Genomic DNA, 22,440 nt, shown 5'->3' with positions numbered 1-22,440 from the left:
AGGTCATGATCTTGAGGTTCGTGAGATCAAGGCTCGCTTGGACTCACTGAGAGCAAGGAGTCTGCTTGGGATTCTCTGTCTCCCTCTCTGCCCTTCCCCTGTTCACACACATGCTCTTTCTCTCTCTCTCTCCTTCTCTCTCACAGAATAAGTAAATAAGGGATGTAATATTAATGTATCATATTTTAAGATTATATGATCGCTGTTACGCTTAATAATATGTGATGTATTATGTACATACCATACATATATACATGCATATCTTTCAATTTCTATATTCTTCAATGTTTTTATACAACAGGGTGTTGAATTTTGTGGAGGGTTTTTTTCATCATTAAGAATAAAATCCTACAGGGTGGGATGTCTGGGTGGCTCAGTCGGTTGGGCGTCTGACTTTGGCTCTTACAGTTGGTGGGTTCGAGCCTCGTGTCGGGCTCTGGGCTGACAGCTCAGAGCCTGGAGCCTGTATCGATTCTGTGTCTCCCTCTCTCTCTGCCCCTCCCCCACCCACACTGTCTTTCTCTCAAAAATAAGTAAACATTAGAACATTTTTTAAAAGAATAAAATCATACAATTTCCCTCCTTATATCTATTAATACGGTGCATGATATTCATGCATCTCCTCACCTTGAGCCAATCTTGAATTTCTGGAATAAAGCCCATTTGGTCAAGTGTTGAGGAGGTCATCAAGAGGCCAAGATTGCCAGTCGCCCCGGCAGCTGGGGGCTCCTCACCCTCTCCCCGATCCTGGGGATGTGTGTTCTGCTTGGCTTCCCAGCACGGGAAGCTGTCCAAGAACAGCCTTATGAGAGTGACGTGCTGTTGGGACCATCTGGACAGTAGATGTGACTGAACTCACTTAAGGTCTTTATATAAACTTTTAGGATTCTGGCTGAGGGGCGCCTGGGTGGCTCAGTCAATTAAGCGTCCGGCTTTGGCTCAGGTCATGATCTCACGGTTTGTGGGTTTGAGCCCCGCGTTAGGCTCTGTGCTGACAGCCAACTCAGAACCTGACCCTGCTTCGGATTCTGTGTGTCTCTCTCTTTCTCTCTGACCCTCCCCTGCTCGTGCTGTCTCTGTCTGTCTCTCAAAAATAAATAAAAGACATAAAAAAAAAAGATTCTGGCTAATTGATATTTATATTCATGTGCAGGTTTCTATGTGGACATAGTTTTCAGCTCCTTTGAGAAATACCAGGGAGCACAATTACTGATTGTACGGTGAGATTGTGGGGTTTTTTTTTTTTTTTTTTTTTTTGGTAAGAAATTGCCAAACTGTCTTTCAAACCAGCTGCACCATTTTGTGTTCCCACCAGTTGTCAATGTTTGGGATTTTAGCCATCCTCATAGGCAGCGAGTGGTATCTCATTGGTGCTTTAATTTGCATTTCCCCGGTGACCTATGACCCGGAGCATCTTTTCATATGCTTAGCAGCCATGTGGATATCTTCAGTGAGGTGTCTGGTAAGGTCTTTGGCACATTTTTAAATTGGTTTATTTGTTTTCTTATTGCTGAGTTTTAAGGGCTCTTTGCATATTTTGGACCACAGTCCCCCACCTGATGGGTCTTGTGTAAATACTTTTTCCCAGTCTGTGGCCTGTCTTCCCATTCTCTTGACGTTATCTATTTTTTTCTTCTTGACATTATCTTTTAGAGAGCAGAAATTTTTAAGGAAGTCCAGCTTATCACTTCTTTCTCTCGTGAATCATGCCTTTGGTGTTGTATCTAGGAAGTCATGATCTTACACCTGCAATAGTATCATGCTATACACCAATTATACCTCAAAAGGACTGGGGACAGAGGAGTCATGGCCAGACCCAAGGTGGTCTAGGTTTTCTCCAGTGTTATATTCTAGGAGTTCTAGTTTTATATTTTACATTGAGGTCCATTGGGGCGCCTGGGTGGCTCAGTCGGTTAAGCGTCCGGCTTTAGCTCAGGTCATGATCTCATGGTTTGTGGGTTCGAGCCCCACATCAGGCTCTGTGCTGACAGCTCAGAGCCTGGAGCCTGTTTCAGATTCTGTGTCTCCCTCTCTCTCTGCCCCTCCCCCACTCATGCTCCATCTCTGTCTCAAAAATAAGAATTAAAAAAAATGTTTTTTTAAATAGAATCCATTTGTTGATATCCACAAAATTACTTGCTGGAATTTTTGTTAGGATTGTACTGAATCTATAGATCAAGTTGGGAAGAATTGACATCTTGGCAATATTGAGCCTTCCTATCTATGAACATGGAATATCTTTCCACTTATTTAGTCTTTCTTTGATTTCTTTCATCAGAGTTTTATAGTTTTCCTCATGTAGATTTTATATACGTTGTGTTAGATTTATACCTAAGTATATCATGTTGGGGAGGATGCTATGGAAATGGTTTTGTGTTTTTAATTTCAAATTCTACTTATCCATTGCTTGTGTATAGGAAAGAGATTGACTTTTTTTTTTTTAAACAAGACTTTATTTTTAAGTAATCTCTAAACCTAACATGGGGCTTGAACTCACAACCCTGGGACCAAGAGTCACATGCTCTGCCAACTAAGCCAGCCAGGCTCCCTAGAAAGAAATTAACTTTTGTATATTAGCCTTGTATTCTGAAAACTTGCTATAATCACTTATTAGTTTTAGGAATGTATTGTTGATCCTCCAGATTTTCTACGTTGATGATCATATCCTCTGTGAACAAGAGCAGCTGTACTTCTTCCTTCTCAGTCTGAACCCCTTTTATTTCCTTTTCCTGTCTGATTGCATTAGCTGATACTTCCGGCGGAATGTTGAAAAACGGTGGTGAGGGGGTGCATCCTTGCCTTGTTCCTGATCTTATTTGCAAAGTTTTGAGTGTCTCACCATTAAGTGTGATGTTATCTGTAGCATTTTTGTAGATACTCTGTATGAAGTTAGGGAAGTTTCTCACTATGCCTAGTTTACTGAGAGTTTTTATCATGAATGGGTGTTGGGTTTTGTCAAATGCTTTTTCTGTATCTACATATGATTTTATTTTATTTATTTAAAAAATTTTTAATGTTCATTTTATTTTTGAGAGGGAGGGAGAGACAGAGTGAGAGCAGGGGAGGGACAGACAGAGAGGGAGACACAGAATCCGAAGCAGGCTCCAGGCTTCCAACTGTCAGTACAGAGCCTGACGCGGGGCTCGAACCCTGAACCATGAGATCATGAGCTGAAGTCAGAAGCTTAACCTACTGAGCCACCCGGTCGCCCCTACGTGTGACTTTATTTTGAAGCGTGGCTTCCCAGCAGTCACTCCTGGGTCAGGGGAGGCGACTGTTCAGCATTTAGCCAGAGGCTGTGCTGGAGACCCGGAGACCCCGTGTCGGTGACGGTGACGCTTCTGCCCCGTGTTATTGCGTCTGTAAGTGGCCTGGGGCATGTTTTCCAATCTGCCCTGTCCTGCCTAATGATTGCCCCTTCGTGGGTGTGGCCTAGTACAGGTGTGCAGCCTCCCCAACTCCCAGCACGGACCCTGGGAGTACGGAGGGCTCGTCCTGGCTGTCTCTTTCCCTGATTCGCTGTGAGATTTCCAGTTGCTCTGGCATTTTAGTTGTTGCTGCTGGGATCAACAGCTGAGCCGAGGTCGGATGCTTAACCGACACAGCCACTCAGGCGCCCCTATTTATGGTTTATTTTAGAGAGAGAAATAGTAAATGGGAGAGTGGGGCCGAGGGGGAGAGAGAGAGAGAGAGAGAGAATTTCAAACAGGTTCCATACTTAGCACAGAACCCAACCGAAATCAAGAGGCCAAGGCGCAACCAACTGAGCCACCCACGCGCCCTTGGCGGTCTTTACCCCATGGTGGCCTTTCCACCGTCCGCCTCACACCTGCTCGGTAGTATTTTCGTTGTCACTATTTTTTAGAACTTAGTACTCCAGTTTGTTTCCCCCAAATTACTTTTGGTTTTGTGTTTATGAAGAATCATCTCTCATTTTATTACATTGGGGTCTGAGCATAGTGTCCACCTTTCTACTTTATTGAACTTACGGGTGATTTCTTTGTGGCGGAAGCGTGATTAGGATCTGCTGTCCTTGTTTCGTTTCTTTGGATTCATGGTTGTTTCTTCGTGGGGGGATCTTCCTCTGTTGATGTGCTTACTTTTCTGATTTTGGGGGTTTTTTAGAAGTCCAATGCCCTATCCATTGTGCTATGGAGCCACCTTGATTTTTGGTTTCTTTGTCAATTAATTAATTAATTAATTGTTATTTTTAAAAGTTTATTTTGAGAGAGAGAGAGAGAGAGAGAGAATGGGAAGGCGGGCAGCAGAGAGAGGGGGTAGGTACAGAGGATCAGAAGTAGGCTCTGTGCTGATAGCAGCGAGCCCAACGTGGGGCTTGAACTCATGAGTGGTGAGATCATGACTGAGCCGAAGTCTGAGGCTTAACCAACTGAGCCACCTACATGCCCCCTATTTAAGTAGCTCTGCGCCCCGTGTGGGGCCTGAACGCCTGGCCCTGAGATCCAGGGTCCCAGGCTCCACCAACTGAGTCAGCCAGGTGCCCCCATGTTGTTCTGGCTTTTAATAAGAGCTCCACACAGACCTGTTAATAATCTTCTTTTCCATTTTTGTGGTGTTGAGTGTTACAAGATGCCTAGCTCAACAGCATTCTCGTGTCAATATAGCAAAGTCCACAGGTGAGTGGATTTTCATTTGTTTGGTGGGGGGAGGGCCTCATGGCCTCCAACTGTTTTCTCTTTGGCAGTGTAAGACCTAAACTTTCCCCTTGTGTTTTTTTACCCCCTTCACCACCCGGTTGCTCAAGGATACCTCTTGCTCATTTGGGCCTTTTTTTTCCTTCTCTCAGAACCTATTCATTTTATTCTATTTTATTATACTTTTTAATTTTTTTAAACATTTATTCATTTTTGAGAGACAGAAACAGAGCACAAGCGGGGGTGAGGTAGAGAGAGGGAGACAGAATCCGAAGCAGGCTCCAGGCTCTGAGCTGTCAGCACAGAGCCCAGCATGGGGCTCGAACTCAAGAGCTGTGAGATCATGACCTGAGCCAAGGTCGGAGCTTGACTGATTGAGCCACCCAGGCACCCCCTATTTATTTATCTCATTTCATTTTTTATTTTATTTTGAGAGAGAAACAGACAGACAGAGCATGAGCAGGGGAAGGGCAGAGAGAGAAGGAGACACAGAATCTGAAGCAGGCTCCAGGCTCTGAGCTAGCTGTCAGCACAGAGCCTGAGGTGGGGCTTGAACTCACACACCGTGAGCTCATGACCTGAGTGGAAGTCAGATGCTTAACTGACTGAACCACCCAGGTGTCCCTAAAATTGCTGTATATTTTAAAAATCATTATGTAAGCACCCTCTTTCTGTCAAGTAATGCTTTTAACCTGAAATTTTTTTTTTTCTGAAACTAATATAGCTATTCTAACTTTCTTTTAGCATTTGCCTGATTTTTTCTCTGGCCTTGTGGTTCCAAATTCTTTATATTCTTCTGTTTTATGTATATCTATTAAAAATAGCATGCAGTGCTAATATGCTATTTTATAAACAGTAGATTAGTTAGCATAGTGTAAGTGACCCAGTGATGAATGTGGTTGGCAGAAAAATGCCCCCTCAACGACGCCCACATCCCGGTTCCTGGCAACTGTGAACATTGTCCACACATGACAGAAGGTACTTTACAGGGGCACCTGGTGGCTCAGTCAGTTAAGTGTCTGACTTTGGCTCAGGTCATGATCTCACAGTTCGAGTCTGAAGCCCAGTCAGGCTCTGTGCCAACAGTGTGCAAAGCCTGCTTTGGATTCTCACTCCCTCTCTCTCTCTGCTCCTCCCCCACTTTCTATCTCTCTACAAATAAATAAAAGCTGCTTTCTTTTCATTTTTTAAAATATTTATTTTTGAGAGAGAGCATGCGTGTGCACAAGCTAGGGAGGGGCAGAGAGAGGGGGAGAGGGAAGATCCAAGGCACGGTCCGGGCTGACAGCAGACAGCTGGATACAGGGCTTGAACTCATAAACCACAAGATCATGACCTGAGCCAAAGTCAAATGTTTAACCGACAGGGCCACCCAGGTGCCCCATAAATCAAAACTTAAAAAAAAAAATACAAAAAACTTTGCAGAAGTGATTACGTCTAGGATCTTGGGCTGGAGAGAGAGACTATCTTGGATTCTCTAGGCAGGCCCAATGTCATCATGAGGGTCCTTGAAAGTGGGAGTGGGTCCGAGTTAGAGACGCTCCCTCTGCTGCGGTCTTTGAAGACCGAAGAGGGAGGCCATGAATCAAGGAACATGAGCCACCTCCACGAGCAATGTGACCTTCCTAACACTTTGATTTTAGCAGGTTGAGAAGCACTTTGGACTTCTGACCCCCAGACCTGTAAGATAAGAGATTTGTATTGCTTTAAACTGCTCAGTTTGTGGCAATTTGTCACAGCAGCAAATAGAGATCCAAAACGGTAAGTAACTTCAAATATCTCAGTGGCTTTCAAAAATCAAAGTCGATCCCTTACGTAAGTGACATGCCCTTGATAAGTTGGGCTTTGGATCCATTTCGTGTCTTCTTTATTCCAGACTCCAGGCTGGCGAGGCTGCCCATGGCCGATGGAAAAGAGCAAGGCCAGAAGCATCCTGGGAGCTCACAGCTTCTGCTAAGACGTCCATCACCCATTTCAGCTCAAATTCCAGGAACTGAAGCAAGCCACCTGGGTAGGTACAAAATGGGGGCGGGGGAGTGAAACTGTCCCAGAGGAAGGGCGCCTGTCTTATTGGGAGGGACCAGCATGTAGAAAGGCCCCGGGCAGGGAGTGGAGGGACAGAGTGACAGAAGAATTGAAAGAAGCTGGGGTCCCCAGAGGGTGGCAGGGCCAGGGACGCGCTGGAGAGAGGAGCAAGCCAGACGGTGCGGGGCCTGGCGAGCCGTCCAGTCGTCCAGTGAACATGAACAGAGCGCTTACACAGGAGGCTCGGAGTCAGCGCTGGACGTTCGGGGACAGACGAGGCCGACAAGGTCCTTTGTTAAAAGGACTATTTTCTTTTTAATTTTTTAAATGTTTGTTTATTTTTGAGAGATGGAGAGATGGTGTGCAAGTGGGGGAGGGGCAGAGAGAGAGGGAGACACAGAATCCGAAGCAGCTCCAGGCTCTGAGCTGTCAGCACAGAGCCTATTGCGGGACTTGAACCCACAAACTGCAAGATCATGACCTGAGCTGAAGTCACACGTCTAACTGATTGAGCCACCCAGGCGCCCCTAAAAGGACTATTTTTAAAAGATCATTTCAGTTCTAGAGAGGGTCAAGAGCACAGGAAGTCAGAGACTGCCCAGCAGACCCCTGGGGTAGTCAGGCCGGAGGTGATGCCCGGGGAGGCAGTGGGAGGAGAGGTGGGCATGGATTCGGGAGAGAGTTTTGAGCTAGAATACACAGGATGTAGTGATGTATTGGATGTTGGGGGTGACAAAGAAAGTAGAAGTCCTTCCAAATTCTTGCCCTGGAGAACACTGCCCAGCAAGGGGCACGAAGAAGCAACTTGAGGGACTCTTACCCCAAAGCAGGACTACTGTGCGCTTCCACTGACATAAGGTTCGAACAGGCAAAGTTAAAAACTAGCCTATGAGAGGCACCTGGGTGGCTCAGTTGGTTGAGCCTCCGACTTCGGCTCAGGTCAGATCTCAGGTTCGTGGGTTCGAGCCCCCTGTCGGGTTCTGTGCTGACAGCTCAGAGCCTGGAGCCCGCTTCCGGTTCTGTGTCTCCTTCTCGCTCTGCCCCTCCCCCTCTCATATTCTGTCTCTCTCTATATCAAAAATAAATAAAACATTAAAGAAAATTAAAAACAAAAAACAAAAAAACCCCTAGCCTATGAGGACAGAGTCCAGAATAGTGATTAGCACTGGGGGAAACGGAGAGAGGGGAAAAACGGAGAAAGGGGGGAAACGGAGAGAGGGGGGAAACGGAGAGAGGGGACGCCAGAGACCAAGCAGGGCACGTGGGGCCGCTGCTGGCTACACAAGTGTGTTCTGAAAAATTCATCCAGTTACTCGTTTCTGTTCGTGCCCTTTTCTACGCAGCTGCTGTGCTGCAATAAAGTATTACATAAATAAAATAAAACCTAAAAATATAAAAATAAATGATTTCTAGTTTTTTTGTTGTTGCTATGTTTATTTAATTTAATATTAAAGTTTATTTATTTACTCTGAGGGAGAGGGAGAGTACGCACAAGCAAGGGAAGGGCGGAGAGAGGGAGACAGAATCCCAAGCAGGCTCCGCACGGTCAGGGCTGAGCCCAACGTGGGGCTCGAACTCATCAACTGTGAGATCATTACCCATGGAGAGCAAGAGTCAGATGCTTTACCAACTGAGCCACCCAAGCGCCCTTGTTGCTATGTTTATTTTATTATTAAAATTTTTTAAAGTTTTATTTATTTATTTTGAGAGAGAGGGAGAGAGCACAAGCAGGGAGGCACAGAGAGAGGGAGAGAGAATCCCAGGCAGGCTCTGTGCTATCAGTGTGGAGCCTGATGTGGGTGACGCAGGGCTTGAACTCACAAACCAAACAGCGAGATCATGACCTGAGCTGAAATCAGGAGTCAGATGCTCAACCTGAGCCATCCGGGCGTCCCTGTTGCTGTGTTAACTATCGGTAAGATGGGGAAATGGAGGAAGGGACGGGTTCATGGGGGCAGATGATTAGAAACCAAGGGGAGAAAACCAGCGGAGCTGTCCGAGAGGCAGCTGGGGGTACAAGTGTGGATTTGGAGGAGCGTCAGGGCTGGGAAGAATCTTTGGAACCTCTGGAAGGATTTATAGCTGGTGGAATAAATAAAGCAATTCAGGGAGCAAACCGGGGAGCAGGTGCCAAGGAAAGGGGCCCAGGACCAGGCCTGGACGTTTGGCTGTCCTCTGCCTCCTGGATCCGTGTTCCATGGTAACCCTCTGGGCATGCACACTCAGGGCTGGCCGCCAGCTCCTCCGTCCTGCCATCCCTCCCCTCCCCTGCCCCCAGGCCTGCGTCTCTGCCCCAGCCGGCCTCCTACACACCGACCCAGGGCGGCTTCAACCCTGAGCCTCTGGCTGCCTCTCTCCTCTCTGGATTTTGTCTCTCTCTTGGGCTTCTTGAGACCGTTAGACGGAAGAATCTCTACCTTTGAAATCCTATATTTTAAAAAATTGATAATTGAACATCATTATAATGAAAAGGTTGCTCTGTGAAAGACAATTCAAGGGAGGGGAAAAGATGAGCTATAGTTTGGGAGAGAATATTTCCAAATCATGTATCTGACAAAGGCTTGTATCTAGAATATGTAAAGAACTCTCTAAACTCGACAGTAAGAGGGGAGCCTCGGTGGCTCAGTCGGTTAAGCATCCAACTCTTGATTTTGGCTTGGGTCATGATCTCACGGTTCATGGGTTCAAGCCCCATGTTGGGCTCTGAGCTGACAGCATGGAGCCTGTTTGGTATTCTCTCTCCCTCTCTCTCTTTGCCTCTCCCACACTTGTGCACCCCCCAATAAATAAATAAACATTAAATAAAAATAAACTCGACACTAAGAAAACAAACAATCCAGTTAACAAACAGGCAACAGACTGGAACAGACACTTTGCCAGAGAAGACGCATGGACACAAGTGTCCTGGGGCTGCCGTATGACAAAGTACCACAAACCGGGGGTCTTCGAAGACACAGTTACCATCTCTGACCGTGCTGGAGGCTAGAAGTCCAAACTCAAGGTGTTAAGGGGCCATGCTGTCTCTCTGGTGGGTGTTGGTCATCTCTGGTGTTCTTTGGCTGGCCGCCACAACACTCCAATCTCCGCTTCTGTTGTGACATGGCTGTCTTTCTCTGAATGTCTGTCTTTACCTGCTCTGTGTGTCCGTCTGTGTCTCTTCTCTTCTTCTAAGGACACCAGTCATACTGGACTGGGACGTACCCTGATCAACAATGACCTCATCTTAGCTTGATGATATCTGCAGAGACCCTATTTCCAAAACACATCACATTCACAGGAAATGATGGGGGAGGTGACTTCAATACATCTTTTGGGGGCAGCAACTCAGTCCGCAACAGAAAATAAGCACATGAAAAGATGTTCAATATCATTAGCCATTAAGGAAATGGAAATTGAAACCACACGACTAAGGGAACCAAATAAGAAGGAAGCATGGTTAGACACAGAAGGTGTATAACGCGTTACACACAGGATTCCAGTGAAGATTGTTTCATTAACATGTGTTGCTTAGAAACCCAATTATCAAAAGTTTATACGTAGATGACGTCAGATGTTACTAAAAAATGGCAAAGAAGGTACATATTCATTTGCAGGTGGAAACCCACAGGACTACAAGAAAGAATATCGATAATTCCAAAACTGTCTTGGAAAAGCAGCCACTCTGAAGAACAGTGTGGTGGTCTCTCATAAAGTTATACATTTACCGTATGACCCCTGCCCAGTGTTGACCCTGGAGAGATAAAAACCTGTGTCCATGTAAAATCCCGTTCACAAAATTCATAGCATCTTCATTTGTAATGGTCCATACTGGAAATAACCCGGTCCATACAGTCGAATACTAGATGGGAATAAAAACTCTTGGGAATAAAAAGGAAGGACGCGTTGATACACACAACACCTGGATGGGTCTCAAGGGCATTGTGTTGAGGGAAAAAGCCAGTTTCAGAAGGTCACATGCAGTACGATTCCAATTATGTAATATTCTTTTTAAAAACTTTTTTTAATGTTTATTTGTTTTTGAGAGAGAGAAAGAGACAGAGTGCAAGCAGGGCAGGGGCAGAGAGAGGGAGACACAGAATCTGAAGCAGGCTCCAGGCTCTGAGCTGTCAACACAGAGCCTGACGTGGGGCTCGAACCCACAAGTTGCAAGATCATGACCTGAGCCGAAGTTGGACACTCAACTGACAGAGCCACCCAGGCGCCCCCGATTATGTAATGTTCTTAATGTGATTAGTCACAGAAATGGAGCCCAGATTACTGGTTGCCAGAGGAAGGGGGTGGGAAGGAGGGTGTGACTCTAAGGGAGTCAGGAGGGGGTTCCTTTGGGGGATGGAATTGTTCTGTATCCTGTTGGGAGGTGGGAGATACACCGTTCCATGCATGTAATAACATTTATAGAACTGGACACCAAAAAGTAGAAAATCAAAAAGTGAGTGCTTGGGGTGCCTGGGTGGCTCAGTCAGTTGGGCGTCCAGCTTTGGCTCAGGTCATGATCTCACGGTTCGTGAGTTCGAGCCCCACATCAGGCTCTGTGCTGATGGCTAGCTCAGAGCCTGGAGCCTGTCTTCAGATTTTGTTTCTCCCTCTCTCTCTGACCCTCCCCTGCTCATGCTGTGTGTCTTTTTCTCTAAAATAAATTAAAACATTAAAAAAAAGTGAGTGATTGTAAAAACTGATGAAATCCAAATAACGTGTATGGTTTTGTCCTGCTTGACATCAATTTCCTGGTTCTAACTGGTCTCTGGTTTTCTAAGATGTTACCCTTGGGAGAAGCTGGGGGAAGGGGGCACAAAAACAAATGAAAGAGGAGAGATCACAAGCAACCCCACAGAAATCCAAACAAGAATAAGAGAATATCACGAGCAATTATATGCCAACAAATTGGGCAATCTGGAAGAAATGGACCAATTCCTCGAAACAAATAAGTTACCAAAACTGAAACAGGAAGAAACAGAAAATTTGAACAGACCCCTCACCAGTAAAGACATTGAATCAGTAACCAAAAGCCTCCCAACGAGCAAGAGTCCAGGACCGGATGGCCCTCCAGGGGAAATCTACCAAATATTTAAAGAAGAGTTAACACCCATTCTTTTGAAGCTGTTCCAAAAACTAGAAATGGAAGGAAAACTTCCAGACTCATTCTCTGAGGCCAGCATTACCTTGATCCACCAGACAAACCAGACAAAGAGCCACTTTCCATACTTCTTAAGCAAGATCCATGTGAGTCTAAGTTCTTTCAAAATACAAAATGAAAAACCAAATTCTCTGCAGTGTGGAGTGTCAGATGCCCAAGGCTGCCACAGAAGGGAATGGGCCTGAAGCCCACCTACAAGCTGTTTTATACCAAGGGGGGTGGGGAGAGGTAAAAAATACAGCTGCTTTGGAGGATTCATTCACTCATTCCTTCATTCATTCATTCTGAACACCTCCTTGGTGTCGGGCTCTGTCCTGAAACAGCACCAGACCAGACAGCCGGGCTCCCTGCCTTATGCTTCAAGGTGGGGCCTGAGCCAGACAGCCAGGTTGAAATGTGGCCCCTCGCTCACTAGCAGTGTGGCCTGTGGTGAGTTACTTAACCTTTCAGTGAAACAAACAACCCAAACTGTGGTTTAGTTGTTGTAGTTGCCGTTTGTAAAATGAGGATATTAGTATCTGCTTCAAGGGGCGCCCGGGTGGCTCAGTAGGTTAACTGTCCAACTTCGGCTCAGGTCATGATCTCATGGTTTGCCGGTTCGAGCCCCATGTCGGGCTCTGTGCTGACAGCTCGGGGCCTGTAGCCTGCTTCAGATTCTGTGTCTCCCTCTCTCTGTGACTCTCCCCCACTCATGCTCTATTTCTCTCTGTCTCAATAATAAATAAACATCAAAAAAAATTCTTTTTAATCCGCTTCATGGGGTGGTTGTGAGGAACGCATGAGCTGATTCAACTATGGGCTCTCTAGTGACATGTTTAGGGGGCTTGGTATGGAGATCATGGGTTTACAGCTTCCTTTCTGGGGAGACTAATGACAAATATATGAGGGGAAATAGGCATGCGCATGCACACACACACACACACACTGACACACACACACACACACGCACACGCACACACAGGGTAGCCTGATGGAGACCCAGTACTCAGGAAAAGCCTGAGCAGCCTCAAGGGAGCATGCGAGGTAGCCACAGGAAGAGCATGAAACCCACAGAAACCAGAGACACAGAGACCCAAGACCCAAGAAAAGGACTCAGACCAGAGAGACTAAGAGACCAAGAAACAGAGAAATTCAGAAACACTCATAGAGACTCAGAAACCCAGAGATTCTAAGCCACCCAGAAACAAAGAGATGTCCTGAGACCCAGAGTGACCAAGAGATTCAGAGATGCATATAGAGACCTAGAGACTGAGAGAGAACTAGTGACCCAGAGAGACAAAGACAGCTAGAGAGAGCCCAAAACACCCAGAGCATCAAAGAGACCCGCAGATGCAGAGAGGCCAAAGGACTCAGAGGTATCAGAGACCTGACAGAGATCCAGAGACCCAGAGAGACCGGGAGAGATCTACCAAGAAGCTTTGAGGCACAGAGAGACCAAGAGACCCAAAAACATCCAGGTACCCAGAAACTGGGAGAGACTGGGAAACAGCAGAGAGATCAAGAGATTAAGCGACTCAGAAACCAACAGAGACTGGAGGACACAGAACAGGAGGGTTGTCCCTAGGACTAGAAGTTCACACTAACAGCCAGAGTCAAAGCCTGAGCCTGGGAGCAAAAGCAGAGATGGCTACTGCATGTCCAACCAGTGACAAGCGGCTCAGTCACAGGAAGGAGCCTGCGTCTGGGGTCTGGGGACCTGGGCTCCAAACCTGGTCCTGCGCTCCCCACCCACGTGGCCCAGTCACATTTCCTTCATCTTTTGTTCAAACGTCAGAGGTCGAGGCCCTGAGCCTCAGTTGACCATCTGAAAAATGGCAATGAGAACCACAAAATCTACTTCCCAAGGGCAGGTGTGTTGGTCACGTGACTTGAGCCCACTTCTGTTGTCACCAGTGGTAGGACTCTGAGCATAAATGATTCAACTTCTTTCTGGCCTCCGTTTCTATTAAAATATGTGTTTTATTTTTTATTTATGGTTTTAAGTTTATCTATTTTGAGAGAGAAGCAGGGGAGGGGCAGAAAGAGAGAGGGAAAGAGAGAATCCCAAGCGGGCTACGTGCTGTCAGCACAGAGCCTGATGCGGGCCTTGATCTCACGGACCGTGAGCTGAAATCCAGAGCCAGACACTTAACTGACTCAGCCACCCAGGCGCCCCTAAAATCTGTATTTTAGAAGTCACCTGTCACTACCTCACATTCATTAGGATGGTCACTATCAACAAAACAGAAAGTAACAAGTGTTGGCAAGAATGCGGAGAAGTTGGAACCCTTGTGCTCTGTTTGTGGGAATTAAAATGGTGCGATCGCTGTGAAGAACAGGTTGATGTTTCTTCAAAAGATCAAAAATAGAATTACCCTATGACACAGCAATTCCATTCCTGGGCGTATACCTCAGAGAACGGAAAGCAGGGTCTTGAGATATTTGTGCACCTATGTTCACAGTGGCCTTCCTCACAATAGCCAAGATATGGAAACAGCCTCAGTATCCATGGATAGATAAAGGGATAAGCAAACTGTGGTCTATACACAGAATGGAATATTATTCAGCCTTAAAAAGGAAGGACATCATGACACATGCTAGGCCAGGGATGAACCTCGCAGACATGCTAAGTGACATAAGCCCGTCACAGAAAAGACAACTCCTGTATGATTCCACTTGCATGAGTGGCTGAAGTTACAGACACAGAAAGTAAAATGGCGGTCGCCAAGGACTAAGGGAAGGGACACGGGGAGTCACTGTGTTAAACGCCTGTTAAAGGCGTCCAGTTGTGCAAATGGATGGTGGTGATGGTCGCACACCGATATGAATGTGCTTCAAACTACTGAACTCAAAAATGGCAAAGGTAGTAAATTTTACATTATGTGTATTTTACCACAATAAAAAAATTTGGGGAAAAAAGTGTCACCTGTCACCTGTGGAAAGAAGTGCAGGTGCTGACTGTCCCACAGGGTTGGAGAGGGAGTAAATGAACCAGTGAACACGAAAGTCTTAAGGGGCAGCTCGAGGCAGGGAGAGGGCTTGACCGTCTTTGGCAAAGGCCTCCTCTCCAGGCTTGGAGCCACTGGCCAGGCTTCCCCAGCGACTAACGGATCTTGGGAAGGGTTTGTGGACTCTGGGAATTCTCACGCCAGGTCACGTTCTTCTCTGCTTCCTAGGTTTTGAGATTCCCGGATGTGAAACAAACACAGGTACAGCCCAGCGATCCTGCGGCGCAAGGCTCAATGGGTGAATGGTGCCCGGGCCTCATTTCCGGTCCCTGCATCTTGGCTCCACCTTCATAAAGAGGTGGGGAGGGGGCCATGCCGCTTATTCAGGCCCTGGGGTCCCGCTGGCCTGCCTTTACCCCTCTTGAAGGTGGTGAAGCTTTGGAGAAGGTCTTACCTTGGGGAGCCGCAGCTGGGAGGCGAAGGTGGAGACCAAGTTCACGCCAGGTAGAGGCGAGTAGTGATGGCCCAAAGGCCCGCCCCCTCTCCAGGAAGGGGCCTGACTGGTGGAGGGCTGCGAGGGCGGGGCAGAGCCGGGGCTCTATAAATACAGCCCATCTGGCTCCCGGGGTTAATGCTGTAGGTAATCCCCTAGCTCAGGTAAGGCTTCTTGGAGGAGGCTGGGCTGCTCGCGGGAGCCTAGGTGGAGGCCCCCAGGCTGGCCACGGGGTGCTGGGCGGCACCTTCTGAGCTCCGTAGTTGACGTCTTTCCCTGTGGTTTGAAACGTTTGAGGTGGCCCCCCCTCAACTTGCTCTAAAGGCAAGTATTTGTCTAATAACATCCCCGTCCCCCCATCACCCCGGGCCTCAGTTTCCTCTCCGCGAAGAAAAGGGTTGGTGGTCCTTACAGGTGTGCCACTTTGGGCTGGGGTGAAGGGGTGCTTGGGTGTTGGGGAGGAATTAAACTCTTCCGGCTTTGGGGGTCAGACAGGCCCCGCCGTTAAGTGGCAGCCAGTCGTGCCCGCTTTGCCTCCTGTGTTTGCAAGAATGAGTATTGGGGTGTACCCACCTTCCGGGGTTTAGCATTTAGCAGCTCCAGCGGTGCCTGTCGCTGCCATTCTTGCTCTCCGGCCTGGCCTGGGGCGCAGGGTCGCCGTGCGAGAGCTGCAGCCAGTCGGCTGCTTTTCTGGCCTCCCCAGCCCACGCGGACCCCAGTTTCTGTCCTATCCGAGCGCCACCCCACCCCCATCTCAGTCCCCCGACTCTCCACCTTCTGGAGGGCCCCTGTCAGACCAGCCTCGACCCCCTCCACTGGTGAGGGGCAAGGGGGTCAGTGCAATGCTGAGTCCCCAGGCTACCTTCTCTACAGGCCGGCCTGCCCCACTCAGCCCCACTCGCCCCCACCGCCATGAGATGAGCCACACGCAAGACTTTGCCACGTTCCCCGTGGTTGCTGCCCAGGTGAAGCCGGGGGGCTGGAGCAGTCAGGGCGGGGGCAGCGCATCTCTCCACCCGTGCCCACACCAGGAGCTCCAGGCCTTCCTCAGCCTTCTGGGTGAGTTCCCCAGTGGGGGGGTTCTGGGGACCCAGTGTGAGCCAGGGTGAGGGGCGAGACCTCACCTGCTCGGGGCAGGCATCTGAACCCTCCGTCCTTTCCCTTCCCAGGGGACCCCAGGGGGAAGGGAGGGGCCATGTTGCAGGTGGGCTGGCTGGAGGCTTGGGCCCTGGAACTTCTGGTGCCACTCCTGACTTGTGGGGGGCGGGTGGTAACCCCAGTCCATCACTCCTTCTCTCGTCCAGAGCACAGTTTCCTGCAGGAATTCCTTTCCAGAGATCCCTGTTTCCAGATTTCGGATAAGGTGAGGTGACACGGGGAATAGAAGCTGAGGGTCACGAGGGACTTGAATGCTGCTATTTCATTGTGTCTTCTGGTCTAATGGAGGGAGAACCTCCCTTTTAAATCCTTGTTTGTGTTTTTCATTTTTTGAAGTCTATTTTTGAGAGAGACAGAGAGAGCGTAAGCAGGGGAGGGGCAGAGAGAGAGAGAGAGGGAGAGAGAGAGAATCCCAAGCAGGCTTCATACTGTCAGCCCAGAGCCCGACGTGGGGCTTGAACCCAGAAAACCATGAGAGAGTTCAGATGCTTAACCAGCTGAGCCACCCAGGCGCCCCTAAATCTTTGTTTTCACCCCACCACTTCCCCTGGGTTCTCTAACCCGCACCACGGCTTCCTTGGGTGCAAATGGGCTCCACACAGCCCCCTCCTCCCCGTGCCTAGCTGTCACCTCTGCCCCTCTCTGTCTGCAGTATCTCCTGGCCATGGTGCTGGTCTACTTCCGGCGCGCCCACCTGAAGCTCAGCGAGTACACCCACAGCAACTTGTTCTTGGCGCTGTGAGTGGCCAGGGCAGGGGGTGGGGGTCCTCGCTAGGGGTTGTAGGAGGGGGCAGGGCTGGTGCTTACTTCTGCTTTCTCCCCTGCCCCCCCCTCCGAGGCCAGGTTTCTTGCAAATGACATGGAGGAAGATGTGGAGGACCCTAAATGTGTGATTTTTCTGTGGGCCCTGGGAAAACATTGGCGAGGTCGGGTGACAGACTTCCTGCATCAGAGGGATAAGCTGTGGGCCCGGATGGGCTTCCGGGCCATGGTGAGCCGCCAGTGCTGCGAGGAGGTAAGGCCTCACCATCCTGGGGTGGGGGGAACAAGGCCGACCTCTCCCCCCTCTTCATTGACATTCCACTCTCCTCATTCCAGGTCATGGCCAAAGAGCCGTCCCATTGGGCCTGGACCCGAGAGCGGCGTCCCCACCACGGTGGGGCTCAGAGGGGCTGCCCAAAGGCCCGGGTGCCCCTCCCCAGAGGCCCCGGCCTCTCGCCTCCTCACTGTTCCCTCTGCAGCTGGTTCCCAGCCCACAGCCCCTGCGGCCACCAGCCCCGCCCCTTGCCTGTCTTATCCAAGTGCCCTTCCCCAAGCCCTGAGTGCCACTGCCCTCCCTCCCAAACTTGTCTCTCAGTGGCTGAAGAGCCCCTGGTGGGGAGCTTCCTCATCATCCTGCCCCCCCAAGTGCACCTGCAGCCTGGCACCTACACTCTCCACAGTGAGTTGGGGCCAGGAGCTGGGGGTGAGCGTGGGAGCCTGGGAGGCAGATGTGGGGCCCAACAGAATGGGAAGTAGGGGCCCAGGTCCCGGCTTTGCCCCCGCCTGGCTGGGCACACTCGATATTTGCTCTCTGAGCCTCTCCCTGAACTTTCTCCCCAGTCCTCCCAGAGCCTCCACCGTGCCCTGGGCGCTGACATTTGTGGGGTGAAGAGCAGCCCACCTGCTTGCCTGCTGACCCGAGCCCTCCTGGCTGTGCCCCATCCCCGCCCCTGCCCTTCTGTCTTATCGGCCTCAGGCTGGCAGTGCTGCCCAGGCCCCCCAGTGCCCTCCTCCCAACTGTACCCACTCTGACCCTGGCCCCTCTAATAAACTCATGTCTACAGGACACCGACTGTGCTTAGGCCCTGGCTTGGCTCCTTGACCCAGGGTAGGGGTAGGGTGAGAATCGGAGGCGGGGGGGGGGGGGTCTGCCCACTTTCGATATCAGTGATTGAGACTCGTGAGCGGAGGCTCTGTAGTAACAAGTTTCCTTCCCATTGATGAGTGGTCATCCTGAACCTCGGTTTCCCCTCTGCGATGCCACGTATGCACGATGGGATCTACACACAGTGTAGATGGGGGTGAATGAGAAGACAGTGTATTCAGCCCTCACAGGAGGCCCTGGACCCCACAGGACAAAAGAAAGCTGAAATGGAGAAACACTCCATAGCTCAGACGTGGCGGCAGGACCTGGTAATTTTAGGAAGAAGACCTGGTCCCTGCCCTGGGCTGCAGTCAGACATCATGTAATGATTATAATACACCTGTCCCCCAGGCCCCCAAAGTAAACTTGTTAATGAGGGAGCAGAGAAGCCTTTCCAGAGAAGGCGGCATTTGAACTAGACCTTGAACAATGTCAGGTTTGCCCATGAAGGGGCAGAGATTGGGAGGTATAGGATATTCTTGGACAGTCTAGAGTCAAGATGAAGACTTGGTCTCTGATGCCGACAGCTTAATTCCACACCCCTGGTTCCTGTGTGACGTTGGCATGTTACTCTGTCTGCCAACTGGGTATTGCTCTAAAACGGGTATTGTGGGAGATTTGAATTGATTAATCCCAGCAGGTGTCAAGCCGTCTCAAGAGCAGAGCTCAGGGGCGCCTGGGTGGCTCAGTCCCTTAAGCGTCCAGACTTGATCTTGGCTAAGGTCTCGATCCCAGGGTCTCTCAGGGTGGTGAGTTCAAGCCTGAGTTGAGGTTCATGCTGGGCCGGAAACCTACTTGAAAAAAAAAAAAGGAACAGAGCTCAGATGTAAGGCCCAGGTGTGACTAGTAGAGGGAACGGCTGCTCAGGGGATGTCCGAAGGGGAGGGTATGTTTGGGGAGTGGCTGGAACCGAGGCTGGAAAAGTCCACGAGGGTTGGACAGGAGAACTGGGACACTTACTATCTTGCGTGCTCTACCAGTGGCTCCCGAAAAGTACAGAAGTAAGATAGCCTGGAGATTGAGGACATTAGAAGGCAAGACGAGGGCCGCCAAATATTTTTAATTTGTTTTCCAAATAAGTAACATATTCACAAGTACCTTTTAAGTTCTGAACCAAGAGTCACTTCCTACCCCTGGCTCCTCTCCCCGGAAGCAATAAAATTAATAGTTTATGTCCTTCCAGAGAAAGAATATAAACCCACATAACCAAATGTGGTGTAATAAAAATATGTATATGTATTTGGTCTTAGTCCCTGGTTCCTGGCACAGAGTTACTAAAACCTTACAATGTTCTGAGTCATAGGAGTGATTTTTGTTATTCACACTGAGCCCCTTTGGGCCACACCTGAATTTGTGTTAATGAGGCAACTCAGGGCGGGGCCCCTACTTTGCTTCCTAGTGGGGGCTGGTCACCAGAAAGGCCAGTCAAGAGTGAGGACCTGGGGGAGAGGGAGGAATGGAAATTGGAGCCATTCTGGGTTGGTGAGCAGGGATGTGCTGGGAGGGTGGCCCAGCTAGAGAGGGCCCGAAGCTCTTCCCCCCTCCCCACCACACCTTGCCCTACACACCTCTCTGGCTGCTTCAGAGCTGTATCCTTTATTGTTATTTATTTTTTTAATGTTTATTTTATTTTTGAGAGAGAGAGAGAGACACACACACACACACACAGAGTGTGAGTCAGGGAGGGGCAGAGAGGGAGAGGGAGACAGAATCTGAAGCAGGCTTCCAGGCTCTGTGTTGTCAGCACAAAACCTGACGTGGGGCTCGAACCCATGAACTGTGAGATCATGACCTGAGCCAAAGTCGGACGCTTGACCAACTGAGCCACCCAGGTGCTCCTAGAGTTGTATCCTTTAAAATAAAACTCGAAAGTAAATAATAATAAACCACTTTCTTGAGGTCTGTGAGTCCCCTACCAAACCATCAAAGCTGGGTGGGGGGTTGTGGGCACCCCAGACTTGGAGTAGGCCAGACAGCTGTGTGGGTCACCTGGGCATCCCATTTGTGGCTGGCATCTTGTGGGACTGAGCCCTTAACCTACGGGATCTGCGCTAACTCGGAATTTGTCAGAACTGAATTGAACTATGGGCACCTAGTTGGTGTTGGGGAGCTGGAAAATTGGTGTAGAAAAGTCACATGTATTTGGTACCTGGGAAGAAATACATTTGATGTGAGATGTGGTGTCAGAAAAAAGATACCACACCAAATATTCCTGTATGTCCCGTCCCCCTCTTCCCCCCCTTTCTTTTGAGTGAGTTCAAATTCATATATTTAAGAGCTGTCTGTCTTCTGGGTGACTGGGCGGCTCAGTCGGTTAAGCTTCCGACTTCAGCTCAGGTCATGATCTCACAGCTTGTGAGTTCAAGCCCTGCATCAGGCTCCGTGCTGACAGCTCCAAGCCTGGAGCCTGCTTCGGATTCTGGGTCTCCGTCTCTCTCTCCCCCTCCCCACACTCTGTCTCTTTCTCTCTTTCTCTCTCTCTCTTTCTCAAAGATAAATAAACATGAAAAAATATCTTTAGGGGCACCTGGGCGGCTCAGTCGGTTAAGCATCCAACTTCGGCTCAGGTCATGGTTTTATGGTTCGTGGGTTCGAGCCCCATGTCAGGCTCTGTACTGACATCTCAGAGCCTGGAGCCTGCTTCCGATTCTGTGTCTCCCTCTCTGCCTTCCCCCACCCCTGCCCTGCTTGTGCTCTCTCTCTCAAAAATAAACAAACATTAAAAAAAATTTTTTTAAAGAGCTGTTTGTCTTCTGTGAACTACCCTATTTTTGCCCATTTCTCCCAATTTCGGTTTCTGATTGACATAAAAGGATTTGCAGGAAAAATAGCCCTTCAGGATGTGAATTGTAAGTATTTCTTCAGTTTATTACTGACTTTGTTGTGCAGATTTTTTAATATAGTAAAATTTTTTGTGGCTCTGGGTTTTGTGTCATAGTTAATAAGACCTTTTCCACACTGAGGTGACTAAAGAATCTTCTCCCTTAGCTCTTGGCTACATTTTTGTTTTCATTTTTTGCTTTTAAATCTTGAGTTCATCTGGAATTTATCACATACAAAATTCCTTCCCATATTCCTAATGCTTTTTATTAAAAAACTTAACTTTTTTCAACAGATTTGAAATGCTACTTTTCTTATATACTAAATTCCTGTGTGCATTTGGGTCTATTTCTAGATTTTTCTGTCTTCCAATGATCTATGTGTGTCAATACCCCTTCTTTAATTATTACATTTAATTATTATGGATTTATTGTGGGTGTTTTTTGTTTTTTTATGGTTTTTAAAATTTTTTTTTCTTATTTTTTGAGAGACAGAGCTGGGGAGGGTCAGAGAGAGGGAGATACAGAATCTGAAATAGGCTCCAGGTTCTGAGCTAGCTGTCAGCACAGAGCCCGATGTGGGGCTCGAACCCATGAACCGTGAGATCATGACGGAGAGAGGGAGAGAATCCTAAGCAGGCTCTGTGCAGGCAGCGCAGAGCCCAACACAGGACTCAAACCCAATGTGAACTATGAGATCATGACCTGAGCCGAAACCAAGAGTCCGAGGCTTAACCAACTGAGCCACCTAGGTGTCCCTCTCTGTGACCTTTAAATCAGCTCTTCTAGCCACTCCCCAACCCAGTTAGAATATTAATTGTGATAAATCTATAGATTACTTCAAGGAGGACTGACATCTTTATGAAGCATCTTCGTATCCAGAATAAAGCGTCTGTCCCCTGATTTCTGTTACTTTCAGATGGCACCAATGGCCAGTGACTCCCCAGTCTGTACCTCTATTCTGAGAGCTGTTCCCTCCATCTCTGCTGGAGGGGGTGTTCCCAACGGTCTTTTTTTTTTTTTAATTTTTTTAAATGTTTTATTTATTTTTGATACAGAGAGAGACAAAGCATGAGAGGGGGAGGGGCAGAGAGAGAAGGAGACACAGAACTGGAAGCAGGCTCCAGGCTCTGAGCTAGCTGTCAGCACAGAGCCTGACGCGGGGCTCGAACCCACAAACGTGAGATCTGACCTGAGCCGAAGCCGGAGGCTTAACCGACTGAGCCACCCAGGCGCCCCTTATTTCCATCTTCTAGAACTGTGCTTAGCACATAGTAGGTGCTCAAAAAGTATTTACCAAATGAATGAATGAATGAATGAATG

The 22,440-nt window shown here is 48.6% G+C and overlaps 1 protein-coding gene across 3 annotated transcripts in view; it reads left to right on the top strand.

The window, feature by feature from the left end:
• The window catches only part of SPDYC (speedy/RINGO cell cycle regulator family member C), a 24,773-nt gene extending 6,542 nt beyond the window's left edge, over positions 1-18,231 (top strand). The window contains exons 1-9 of one of the 3 annotated variants that reach the window (XM_029914694.1): positions 6,651-6,666; positions 14,970-15,002; positions 15,169-15,245; positions 16,108-16,293; positions 16,539-16,597; positions 17,045-17,130; positions 17,236-17,407; positions 17,491-17,833; positions 17,995-18,231. In XM_029914694.1, coding sequence (XP_029770554.1) covers positions 16,152-16,293; positions 16,539-16,597; positions 17,045-17,130; positions 17,236-17,407; positions 17,491-17,833; positions 17,995-18,029 — 837 coding nt within the window. In that variant the 5' untranslated portion in view covers positions 6,651-6,666; positions 14,970-15,002; positions 15,169-15,245; positions 16,108-16,151 and the 3' untranslated portion in view covers positions 18,030-18,231. Of the gene's footprint in view, positions 1-6,538; positions 6,667-14,969; positions 15,003-15,052; positions 15,246-16,107; positions 16,294-16,538; positions 16,598-17,044; positions 17,131-17,235; positions 17,408-17,490; positions 17,834-17,994 lie in introns of those variants that run through there. The other 2 variants (XM_029914692.1, XM_029914693.1) reach the window with 2 other exon arrangements.
• Positions 18,232-22,440: the final 4,209 nt, after the last annotated feature.

Source organism: Suricata suricatta, chromosome 11 (assembly GCF_006229205.1).
Source record: "Suricata suricatta isolate VVHF042 chromosome 11, meerkat_22Aug2017_6uvM2_HiC, whole genome shotgun sequence".
NCBI classification, from domain to species: domain Eukaryota; kingdom Metazoa; phylum Chordata; class Mammalia; order Carnivora; family Herpestidae; genus Suricata; species Suricata suricatta.
Note: the sequence above shows the minus strand (reverse complement) of the source record. Positions and strands in the feature narration are given on the sequence as shown.